Consider the following 12,924-nt stretch of genomic DNA (forward strand, 5'->3'; position numbering starts at 1 on the left):
ATTGTGGTGTAATCACAGGTAAGTACTGTATAAGAATAAATTTCATTATTATATTATTTTTGCAAGATTATTTTGGATAGAATGTAATCCGATTTGGCACTTGGGAATCGAAATCGAATCAAACTGTGAGGTCAGGGTCCATTCCCAGCCCTAAACAATACGTTCCTCAAATAAAAATATTTTGAGATATATATATATATAGTCTTTGGCCTTTCTTTAGTGCTTTTCACAATTTGTTTCCAGTGACTCTGCATTTGTAAATTTGTGTTCCATCTCTCCAAATATGGAAATCTACTATGTAGTATTTCATAACTCATTCCTTTCAACCGGATCGGAATCAAATCTAATTGCCAATACCCAGCCTTACCAAAAAGCTCTTCACCAAAAAGCACACAGCAACAGTGCCCGTAGGACCATTCAGTCTCACCCTCATTCTCCACATCTGATGCCATGAGACCCTGCAGCCACTGGGTCCACTCCCTGTCCTCAGGGCCAGAGTCATACTCGTACATGTCCGGGGTGATGTCAGGGGCACGGAGCTCTGCCTCCAGCTGACCCAGTGGGACATCCCGCAAGGGGCGCTTGGAGCGTGTGCGGAAGGCCATTAGGCTGTTCCCATGGCCGGCATTGCTATTCAGGGCCTGTGAAATCGGGGAAGCAGCAGGGGGAACATGAGTTGAAATGAAACATGAGTTGAGATGAAATTCACATCTTTATTACACATTCAAATTAATGAATAAAATTCAACTTCAGCAGATGTACTACACTTCAAAGAATCAAGCCTACAGCCCGGAGAGTAGCCTGGGTGGTGACTTTGCAACATTAATCATAATTCGATCCATGTCACGGTAACACAGTCAGCACACCTGGAAGGGCTCCATAGATACTGGTCCAGTAGCCAGTTCCTGTTCTACTGCGTGAAGCTTCTCCATGAAGCTGCATTCGGACAAGGCCATGGGAAGGGATGGGGAGCTCAGTGGCTGTGGGGGAGGCGGGGGGCCCATGGGAACCACCTCCACCTGGAGGTGCCTTGACTGGTGTTCTCCCTTAATGAAGAGTTATGTCATGGGGGATGGGCCACATCTTTTTAAAACAACATCTAGACAGGACACCGAGCTCAAAATGCAGTGTTTCTATGTTGATAGCACAGAGGAGTACCAGGTCACCTGTGGTGGGCTGCTGCTGCACTCCTCATCATACTCGATTACAGCCCTGGGTGGTCCTGCTCGGCTGCCCCGTGGAGAGGAGGCGGTGCTCTCCATGTCACTCTCTAGGAGTGTCTGAAGCCAGCAGCACAACGTTATTCACAGTGCCTCACTAAATGTTACATGGACATACGTATATATAGCAGATATTAGTGGGACAGTAAAGTTCTGATTAGTTCAGCATAAAAATGTGCTATAGCACAACATTTTCATTTTGAATGATGAACCGGAAACCAGGAAACACTTGGTCCACTCACCTCTTCTGCAGTCTCATCTTCCTCTTCCTCATCAGGGCAATATTCTTCATCAGAAGAATCCTCTTCCTCCAGAGGAATGTCTACAAACTGGGGAGGCTGGAAAATCCCAAAAAAATAAGTCATGAACTCTTCAGAAAGCTGCAACACACAAGCGAGTGCAGCTACTTCAGCATTACTGCAGGACTGTGAAGGTGAAAATTGAGCACCGCTACAGGACTGTGAAGGCGTGAACACTAAGTACTACAGCAGGACTGTGAAGGTGAAAACTAAACACTACTGCAGGATTATGAAAGCATGCACACAGAACTGGAGGAACCTAATCTTGCTTACCTTATCCCTCTCAGGTTTCTTTATAGGGGAGATGTTCCATGTAGGAATAACCTAAAAACAGTGTTTTTAATACACTAACAAGCTTCAAAAACAAGCTAACATGAAAGACAAAGTGTTACACAAACTCATTTAGCATTAATTTACCCAAAACAGGTATATCAAGTAGCATCTGAAAGGGTAGATGAGTCAAACTTAGCGGACAGTGGGCAGTTGCCTGGCATAGAAAATAATCTTAAAGGGGAAGTGTTTTCACAGAAATAACCGCAATAAGAATATTCTAAGTGTTGTGTTAAGCAAGGACAGTTACATTGACTTGCAGGGCACTCACCACGCCTCTTTCCACCACTTCCTTCAGTTTGGAGCGTGTCATCTTCGGCTCCTAACATGGACACATTTCCATATTATCTAAGGACCTCCATAGTACACGTATCACTTGGGAACTGTGTGGCTCAGTGGTTAGACCTCTGTGCCTGACATCAGAAGGTGTCCAGTTCAAATCCCATGCTCAGAAGAATAGTCACATCCCCTTAACGCCCTGAAAAATGCTCCAGGGGTGCCGTTAAATGGCTGACCCTGTGCTGTGAGCCCAAACTTCACTCACTTTAAAAAAGGAGACCAAGATGGAAAGTGCAAATAGCATTCCGATTTACCTGTACATGTAGAAAGGGCAAATAAAGCATCTCATTTGTTTCATATTACACATGGCTCCATATACCGGACACATGCAGTAATGATGAGTGCTGTATATCACATATTCTTCTGCATCACTAGTTTTCATCCTAAAGTTAGGGAAAACTCACAAAAATGGGTATGGCCTCTGACTCAGTGATGGCTGCTTTCATCATGGCAACAACATGCTCGTTGGTGATCACTTCCTGTAGGTAAAGAGCACAGATGCACACTGAATACTAGTAGATGGCAGAACAGACATTGCAGTTAACCTAAACCATTTTTGTGGTCTTCTTGTGAACTGATGAACAATTTATGCATCTTAGAGCAATGGAAGTGACTGAACAGCCCTTCCACTGGGTTAAACCTGGGACTTTTCATACAAGTCCACTGGCCTCATTTATCAGTTGAGTATGCACAAATTGTATGTACAATTTTTACACAAAACCCTATATTTATCAAACAAAACATGAGGGGAACCAATGCATATAATTACGAAATCGGGAAAAAATTTTGGACAAATCGGGAAAAAGTGACACCCATTTTAAAGAGGGGAACAGCAAGCAAACCATGATCTTTGATAATTAATTTCTTATTTCTGCGTGGATTGCCTTATAAAAGTGCTAGTGACTACGTAAATGGAAAGATCAGAAGGGAATGACTTTTCATAGATCATCAAGCTTATTTTTACTGATTTGTTTACTGTTTGCACTATGTGTAATGTCTTTGCATGTTGTCTGTTTTGCATTAAATGTACGTTTCCCTATGCTGTGGGTGAACAGATAAACGTAAAAGCTACATTTGCACTGATATCCAACATTCCAAATGCAATTGGGGTGGTCAGCTGCACTGACATTGCAATAAGGGCACCTCAAATCAAAATGACATTATCAAGTCTCGTCAAATAAATAATTTATTATTTATATGATTATTGCTGCACCTGGCAGCAGAGTCCTGCACGGGTCTGATGGTGCATTCGATTATTTCTCTCTAAGTCGGTACTCGGATGAAAACGTCACGAAAAACGTCACTTCCCGTCGGAAACACGCTTCTTTTATGACAAGATTTTTTGTCCGAGTTGCCCCTGTGATGTAATTTCAACATGGCGACTTGGTTTCTTTGTAGTTTGCCGTTCGAAAAAAGAATATCGCTATGAATGTACTAAAATATTTTATAAAGCTTTTAATGTGGTTTGACTAGTTCGTGTTTCTTGTTTGTATCTTGGAAAAATCTCCATTTCTCCATTTTCTCCATTTGGAAAACTCCAAATCTGCTAAAATATAAAGCAACAACACACAGCAACGTGTTCATGGAGGCAGCCATGTTTGTTCCGAGATGTGGGTAGCTCGAACGGGAGATCGTCGGACGTGATGTCACTCAACTCGGAATTTCCGAGTTCCGAGAGAAAAACGAACGCAGCATGATTTTGACAAACTGCACTCGCCCGCGGTAAAGAGTTTTCAGTTTGCGATTTGCGATTCCTTTGAGTTTCTCTCGACAGTGCGGTGAGGTAAACTAGTAAACACAGTGGCATTTTGTTATTCATGATTTGTGAATTTGGATGACGCCATTCCCCACCCCGAAATCTGCCGATATTATACTTTGCCTTTTTATTGGCAAACGTGAATAATAAAAAAACTTCACATATAAACAAGTCCAGGCAGGCTCATTCTGACCAGTCTGATTTGTGAATTTTTTCACAGTCCTCAGTTCATCTGCCAGTGACTGATAAGCGCTGAGACAGAAGGGATTAAAAACACATGCCATAGCAATATATGGGCTACATCACATCCTAGTGGCCAAAACATCCAAACAAAGTGGCCCAGAAGGACCAAACTAGGCTCAAATTGATCAGTCTGATTTGTGAATTTTTTCACAAATCAAATGTGGTCAGTCAGTCATAGGTCAGTGTATGTATTAGGCAGCTGGTGGGAATAAAACACTTTTTACACATGAACCTTACTAATAATGAACATACCCTTATAAAGCACAATGTCTTACTCTTTTAAAATGTACTTTTAAATAAAGGTTTACTCTTAAGTGGTGTGGTGTTAGACATGTTATGTTGTATTGTGAAATAATGTTTCCCCTAATATTAAAGCAGAGGTATGTGAAATGTCTGAAAATCACTCAGGTACATTATTACATGTGAATACAGTATTGTTATTAGTACCGACGCCCAGAGTTGCTGTATACCTGTTTTAACCAAATATCCTAGATGTCAGGAAATAATGTTTCTCCTAATATTTAGGCAAATATGTATGTGAAATGCATAAAATCACTCAGATACATTACATGTGAATACAGTAGATCGTCACGCATTTTTGTATTATAATGTATTATCTGTAAAAACAAAAAACATCGAAAAGGCATGTGATGTTTTAAAATATGGCTTGTTTACCTCAAGAGTTTCGTGAAAAGACATGAAAACAACAGCGAAACCGTGTACAAAGCAGCGTGCGACAGGGGAAACAGGGAAACTGCCCGGAACGGCAAAAACTTTTTTATTTCGAGTCGTGGCATCCAAATCCCGCTGGATCTGTTTATCCGACCATATGGCGATTAAAGCCTGTGTTTCCCCGTTTATCCATCCTTCCGTTTTACTATTTTATATCTGTGTTTCTACTGCTTTTTATTTCATTTCTCGCTGTTCACTGTGTGTATTTTGTGTTTCAGCGGCAGGCTATTTGCATAACCAATCGACAGCAAATACAATTGTAAGTCCCACACCAAAGTACCGAAGTACCAAAGAAGTACCCCAGCTGTTTTGGCACTTTCGGTACTCGAACTTTCGGTAATGGTACTCGACCGGAAGTCAATGGAAAAGCAAAAGTACCATACTTTGTGCGGTGGAAAAGCGCCCTAATTGTATTAGTTTTGTAGCTTTTGGTTGTGTCTCGTTTTCTGCTTACCTACAGTTTACAAAACCAACCTGTGTTATTAATATAAGATAAAACCACGGAAGTCACTTGAAATGTTTTCATATTTTTTCTATAATTGCAGATTTGCACAATAAATATTCTACGTTCATGACTACTTTGAAATGTGTTAACAGTTTATTATACAACTTCCTGCTGCAATGCCTTTGCTATGGACATATGTTACCCTTTCAAAAATAGTTATATTGAAATTTACAGATCAAATCATATACCGCAATATATACTGTCTACCGTCTATGGTTCAAATTATACCGCAATATGAATTTTATGCTATATCCCCAATTCCTATCTCTAGGTGTAATTGGCCAGTATTGTGCTCAATTAGATCTATGCTCGTTTGCCCTTCCTTGAGTATCCCGGCTGTTTTCTCTGTTTTTCTGAACCTGAATTTCTCAACCTGAATCTGACAACCCGAAATTTCAAGAACTGAATTTTACAACCTGAACTTGAATTTTTATTACCACAAAAGCAACATAATTTGAAGTTCAGGAAATAAACTCATTGGATTTCTTTAATTCAAGTAAAGGTAATGGATTTCAAGTTTGGAGTCTTTAATTCAAGTTCAAGTATACATTCAAATTCAGGTTCTGATATTGAGGTAATGAAATTCAAGTTCAGGTTAACACATTCAAATTCAGGTAAATAAATTTAAATTTAGGTTGTGGTGAGTCTGATTTTATCTCCTAAACTAAACTCTAAACCCACAGGCACCGACAGCAGACAGTCCTGCTCTTATGAAGGCTTGCAGTTTGTGGGACTGTGGCTAAGGTGCTTGGTGACAAGAATTCTGGTGGCACTGGACTTGCTGATAACCAGACAGCTGACAGTATGCATGCATGGTGAAGGATGTGCAATGTGCCACAGAGTCACTCACATGGATGATGTTGCGCACATTGACTGTTGTTAGGTTGTGCTGCCTGGACTTGCTCTCTAGCTCCCGGTCTAGCTGCTGGTCGATCTCCACCTCCATGGGGTGCGCCTCATCTGGATGAGGCCTAGGGGCTTCATTGACCTCCTCATCCCTCCTCCTCCTCCCCCCACTTTTCTTCCTGAGTGTTTTATGGTCACTAGGCTGCTCATCATCTAAGAAGAAGCAGGCAAACAAATAAGAAGTCGGTGTTAAGTCACAGTTTAACTACTAAACAAAGATCCATCCTAAGGCAAAAACAAACAACTACTTCAATCGATATAATGCATCACACTCTCTGAGGCTGGTGATATGGTATGAATTTCTATGGTCAGGAGAAACCCCAGGATAGTGTTGATAAATATATTCTGACATCAGATGTTTGATCTTCAATTAAATTTCATAGTGGGTTATAGCAAATTTATATAGTGATTTGTTAGCAGTTATATATTCAACACATTGTAGTTACTAGTGCAAAAAACATACATACCTAGACTCAATAGTACCTGTTGCTCCCTTTGGCAGAAAAAAATTACGTTAAATGGCAATTCAAAGAGAATGGATAATGTTTGAAGACTTCCTTGAATGTGCAGCTCACTTTGAGCAGCCATACAACATTTCATTTGGATTTACTGTGACTTGGGAACCCCCAGAATTTCTTCTTTTTGAGCCATTCGGTTGTGTATTCACTCAATATTTAATGTACAGTTTCAATAATTAGACAGATGCCATTCAGGGTTCATACATTTTTTAATTAATGAATTTCCATGATCTTTTCATGACTTCTCCAGGACGTCAAGCTAAATTTCCAAGTTTCTTATGGACCTTGCTTTGTGCACTACTGTGCAGTCACGTTGGAATAGGAAGGGTCCATGCCCAAACTGTTCTCACAAAGTTGGGAGCAAGAAATGATCAAAAATGGCTATGAATGCTGCAGCATTAAGAGTTCCTTTCACTGGAACTAAGGGGCCAAGCCCAACCATTGAAAAACAACCCAACACCATAGTCCCCCTCCAACAAACTTTACACTTGGCACAATGCAGTCAGGTAAATACTGTTGTTCTCACAACTGCAAACCCCAGACTCGTCCATCGGATTGCCAGACAAAGAAGCATGATTCGTCACTCCAGAGAACACGTCTCCACTGCTCTAGAGTCCAGTCGCAGTGTGCTTTACACCACTGCATCCGATGATGTGCATTGCACTTGGTGATGTAAGGTTTGGATGCAGCTGCTTGGCCATGGAAACCCATTCCATGAAGTTCTCTGCGCACTGTTCTAGAGCTAATCTGAAGGCCACACAAAGTTTGGAGGTCTGTAGCTACTGACTCTGCAGACAGCTGGCGACTTCTGCACACTGTGCGCCTCAGCATGCGTTGTCCCTGCTGTCTGATTTTATGTGGCCTACCACTTTGTGGCTGAGTTGCTGTTGTTCCCAATTGCTTCCACTTTGTTATAATACGACTAATATTTGACTGTGGAATATTTAGCAGCAAGGAAATTTCACGAATGGACTCATTGCACATTTGGCATCCTATCATGGTACCATGCTTGAATTCACTGAGCTCCTAAGAGCGACCCATTCTTTCGCAAATGTTTGTAGAAGCAGTCTGCATGCCTAGGTGCTTGATTTTATACAGCTGTGGCTATGGAAGTGATTGGAACACCTGAATTCAATTATTTGGAGTGGTGTCACAGTGCTTTTTGCAGTATAGTGTATGTGTGTTGCTTTTCTCTTTTGTTCAGACACACAAAATGTTGCATTTAATTTCCATTTGATATAATAACGGTGAACTGAACAATTATTAACCACACTACACTTTTCTAGTTATCACTACATACAAAGTTATTAATCTATTCCTTACATTTGCAATAAGAAGAAAGAATTTTTGAGATATAGAAGTTAGTGCCAAAAGACAAGTTATTTGTGCGTGTCATTACAATTACCATAATGTGACATAAGGGCGATATACGCGTCATAAAAATAAGATTGAAATAATGTTCTCAGCATTCTATAACATGTTGTACCCACATGTTATAGAATGTGAAAAGCTGAAATATCAGACAAAATAATGATAATAATAACAATAATAATAATGGCATAAATAATGCCACAGTGCACTTTGTATGTAAACATGTAGGAAGGTCTTTGGGTGTGTGCTGCAGCTATTAGCATCTGCGTGAACTTTATACCTACTGTACCTTCGTTTTGACACTGTCTGATACTTGAAATTGAACTGCGCACATTCTGTATCAAAATTTCTCTGCTAGCTTGTACTCATAGCAGAACAATGTTTTTCAAAGGTAACAGTTTATATGCACAGTGCACTGTGGCATCTCAAAACACAATTGCATACACATGCATGTTCACATCTTTCTTTTACACCATCTGGTATTTGGACTTCATATGGTCTTTACATGTTCTACTCTTCAAGTTAACAGTTAGACTCTTCAAGTTAAATTGACACAGACTTACCTTTTACTTCAGTTGTTCCAATTTAGACATATTCAGCATATCAGATAAAACAACCAACCGCTTCATTGCAATTTTTACAAATGTCGAGTATCAGTGGTTATGACTAAAAGCCAAAATGTTATCATTTGGTAAGAAGAATACAACATGATATAGCAACCAAAATAATGCATTACAAACTGAACCCTTTTGCCCTTGAATAGAAAAGTATCAGTCTAGGTATATCTTAGTACTGAAAGACCTTTTTCAACACGTACATTTGTACTATGTTGACACGGTATAAAAGTGCATGTTACTGCCAGTTTTTAAAGGCATATTTTAATGCCAATGCTCCTTATGAAAGTGCTGTGTGGGAAAATACCACATCTACAGGGGAAAAAATGCAATGTCGAGATGTATTTCAAACAGAATCAAAATACAAACTTTGTCAAGTCACTGACAGAATTTAAATATATCTGAAAATTATAGTGCATTCCTGGGGATGTGTTTACTTTTTTCTCTTGATTATATAAGTGAATCAGTGTATAGTAAAAACCAAATCTAAACTTCAGTTTCAGAAACAGGAAATGGTTGGCTATTAACATGACTGATGGGTATGGGTAGTTTACGAGACCCCTAGAGGCATTAAGGGGTAGCTTACCCAAAGTGATGACCAAACCCTGCTCAGTATCCTCCTCGGGCAGTAGGTCATACTGTGCAGTGTTGCTGCATTGCTTGGATGTCTCTCCATTATGTCCTAATACAGATGATAAAAGCACTTATCTGTGTATTGCAATTCTCTTTTGCTCCCACTATTGATTCAGGTAAAAACTGAGGCTTCGCGATTGGGACTGAAAAAAAATTGCTTTTAGGATACACGTGTCATAATTCCATACATTGACTGCAGTTACAAGGTAACAAGAAGTCCAGAATAATACCAGAAACAAAACTACTTAAAGACAAGAAAATTAAAATATTATAGTCTAACACTTTAGTTTAGAGACAAGGACTGTATTTTAAAAATTAACTTATTAATAATTTAGTTACTAAAAAAATAATTCAGCTGGTAAAGTTTGTGATGTTACTGAGGAGTTTCAATTGTAATTCTGATAACCTAAAAACAATCCTACCCAGTCTGGTCAAAAGCATGACTTCAGAAATCCAATGCATGCTAATTTTAAAAATTATCCAACTACATAGGACTTTACTTACCTAAATTACATGCAGTATTATGATCCTGCATTACTGCCTGACCTTTACACAGCAGCCTCCTTGGTAATGATAAATCTTGGAAAATCCTTTCTGTGTTAGATGTGGACATGGCACTCCTTTGCGAGGCAGATGACACATTGTGGGATGCTGTACCCCTAGATTGTACTTTCTTCTTGTTTTTCGACCATGACAGACCTGCTTTCAGGCAGTTCGACTTGCGCTTCTGGGCTTGACTCATTACAAGGAAGAACCTGTTTGACAAGAGATGATGACTGTACCTTATCACCTATAAGAAGACAAAAACACTTTTTTGCCCATACAGTGCAGGCAGCACAGAAGATAATAATTTAAACACTCACAGTAATACAGCAATAAAACACACACATTCCATGACAAACTTTACATGGTTACTACATCGATAAAGAGTAGTGATGAACTGATTAGGTAACTTCTGACCAATACCAATACCAATTGTTTGGGAGGTCCTACTTAAGTTTAAAGGGACACTCCACTCAAATAATAATAAAAAAAAAATATTAAAGGTGCACTGATTTGATAATCATATCGGTATCAGCACCGATCTAGACAGATCGGGTATCAGCCATATGTGACTGATTCATGTGCGATAATTACTTATTTAGTTTTCGGCAGTTTGTAAAAAGACAGTCCCTATTTCTTGTTAAATCCACCGATCCATCCATTATCCATCCATCCATTATCGTGACCGCTTAATCCCCACTGGGGTCGCGGGGGGTCTGGAGCCTATTCCGGGAACAACGGGCGCAGGCGGGAACCAAACCTGGGTGGGCGCCAACACACCACAGACTTGTGAAATCGATTTGTACAATCAATCGCATCGAATAACAGCTCTTTCTCATTGTAGATGTATTTTTTGTAGCATTCAAGCTGAACGCAAAAGCTGCCTCTCAGTCTATTTGCCACTCAGTGGGTGTGAGCGTGGTGACTTCCACCTGCTGTGGCATTATGTGCATACCCTTTGCAATACGAGGAGCATTGGACATTGGACGAGTGATGATCTGGAAGTATTTTACGCTTTTATCAACAACTAGTGGCACAGTGATTTGCAATCTTTGTAAAAACAAAGTTTTGAGCAGTGTTTAGTGGAAAATCCCCCCAAAAAAACTCAAACAATTCTGAAAGATAATGCAAGTAACATTAAAACAGCAAATGCATTTGCACAATCACTACAGCTTGTGATATACAAGGGGCTGCCATCGCAGCAGTTGTCATTGGGAGAAAAACTGTGGGGCATTTTAAGCATTTACCACTTGCACATATTCAAATTGAACTGCAAATACCTCATAAATGCTTAACACAAAATGTACAAGCGAGGTGGAAGAGTATGCTATGTATGGACAAAAATCTGCAAATAGAGTGGAAATCACAAATCATGACATGATCCACAAATATGCAAAACCTTTTTTCACGTACAAATTGCTCCACATTTTTGTGGATATGATTTTACGCAACACAAATAAAAATACATATATTTGTGGATAGTGATGTATTTGTGATTTGTTTCTACAGGTCAGGATCCCCTAAGAGGTCAGAGTGGGAAAATATTTTTTGAAATAGTTTCAAGTTCCCTTGCAACACTTCTCTGTTACTAATAACTGCACTTTGGTTACAGCACTTCTGCTGTTGTTTTAAATGTGCTATATAAATAAATTGACATTGACTACACCCATTTGAAGTACAAAAGATAGAATTAATGGACTAATAAGTATAAACCTAAACCTAAACAATACAGACATGTCCAGTTAAATATGCTTTAAGCATTAAATTATGGGTGACAATGCACATCATCTAACTTTCATATATGTGTTTTTAAACATATTCCTTTAAACAGTAACTGTAAATAAAACAACTGGCCTATTGAATATGAAGTGCAGAGACAAAAATTTAAATATTAATTAAAACTTGCATGTAAAGAAATCTGGAAAACCACGGGGTATTGCTTGTTTTTGTTGAAAGATATTACAGCCGGAAAACTGAATATGAAGCTAACTTTACCACTGTGTCATAGTTAAGGTTGGTGAATGGACAAAGTGCAAATATTAATGAATACATATAAAAAAACATGCTATTAAAGTTACATGGTGTACATTGTCCCCCAAAGCTTAAAGCACACTTTACAGGAAATTTCTGTATTATTTTGGTTTATCCCTGTGGTCACATTGCAGCAAATAGCAAGTGGGCAAGTGTAGTGCTATGGGAACACAAAATTATTTTAAAGAATATTTAACTACCCTGACCTCTTAGGGGCTCCGTAGCAGTACGAACTGGGCAAAAATCCGCAAATAAATAGAAGGGAAGTCACAAATGTAACGATCCACAAATAGACAAGAAATGATTCACAAATGTGCAAAACACATTTCATGTGTACATAACACTAAATATTACACATTCTTGTGGATATGATTTTACACAACAGAAAATTTAAAAATACATATTTGTGGATAGTTAAATACTTGTGGATCATGGTAAATATTTGTGGATTGTCTTCTGAGGGTTATAAATAATAAAATCCAATAAAAACTTCCAAAAAACTGCCACATCCCATATGGTAGCGTGTAACATTGAAAACCATCATCCAAATAATAATAATAATAATAATAATAATAATACATTTTATTTATAACGCACTTTACATTTTCGGAGAAAATCTCTAAGTGCTACAAAACCTCAACAATCTAAAAAAAAAAAAAGCTATAAAGCAAAAAGTTAGGAATGATAAAATCTAATAAAAAGGAAGGATTTAAATCCTTTTTTAAAACTGTCAGTAGACTGGGCTGCCCTGAGTGTGTCAGGAAGGGCATTCCACAGGCAAGGCGCAGCAGCACAGAGGCCCGATTGTCCATCGTGCTGAGTTTAGTTCTGGGGGGATGGAGGCAATTTAACTGTGAAGAGCGGAGGGGTCATGTTGTGGTTTG

General features: G+C 39.0%; 1 protein-coding gene across 4 annotated transcripts in view; it reads right to left on the minus strand.

Moving 5' to 3' along the window:
• The window catches only part of LOC111837918 (uncharacterized), a 67,004-nt gene that overhangs the window by 41,641 nt on the left and 12,439 nt on the right, over positions 1–12,924 (minus strand). For 3 of the 4 annotated variants that reach the window (XM_023800383.2, XM_023800381.2, XM_023800382.2), the window contains exons 2-11: positions 9,971–10,221; positions 9,420–9,515; positions 6,275–6,483; positions 2,593–2,667; positions 2,121–2,171; positions 1,793–1,843; positions 1,463–1,558; positions 1,167–1,280; positions 867–1,046; positions 428–641 (exon numbers count right to left, since the gene is read on the minus strand). In XM_023800383.2, coding sequence (XP_023656151.1) covers positions 428–641; positions 867–1,046; positions 1,167–1,280; positions 1,463–1,558; positions 1,793–1,843; positions 2,121–2,171; positions 2,593–2,667; positions 6,275–6,483; positions 9,420–9,515; positions 9,971–10,208 — 1,324 coding nt within the window. In that variant the 5' untranslated portion in view covers positions 10,209–10,221. Of the gene's footprint in view, positions 1–427; positions 642–866; positions 1,047–1,166; positions 1,281–1,462; positions 1,559–1,792; positions 1,844–2,120; positions 2,172–2,592; positions 2,668–6,274; positions 6,484–9,419; positions 9,516–9,970; positions 10,257–12,924 lie in introns of all 4 variants that reach the window. The other variant, XM_072706005.1, reaches the window with a different exon arrangement.

Source organism: Paramormyrops kingsleyae, chromosome 23 (assembly GCF_048594095.1).
Source record: "Paramormyrops kingsleyae isolate MSU_618 chromosome 23, PKINGS_0.4, whole genome shotgun sequence".
In the NCBI taxonomy this organism is placed as follows: domain Eukaryota; kingdom Metazoa; phylum Chordata; class Actinopteri; order Osteoglossiformes; family Mormyridae; genus Paramormyrops; species Paramormyrops kingsleyae.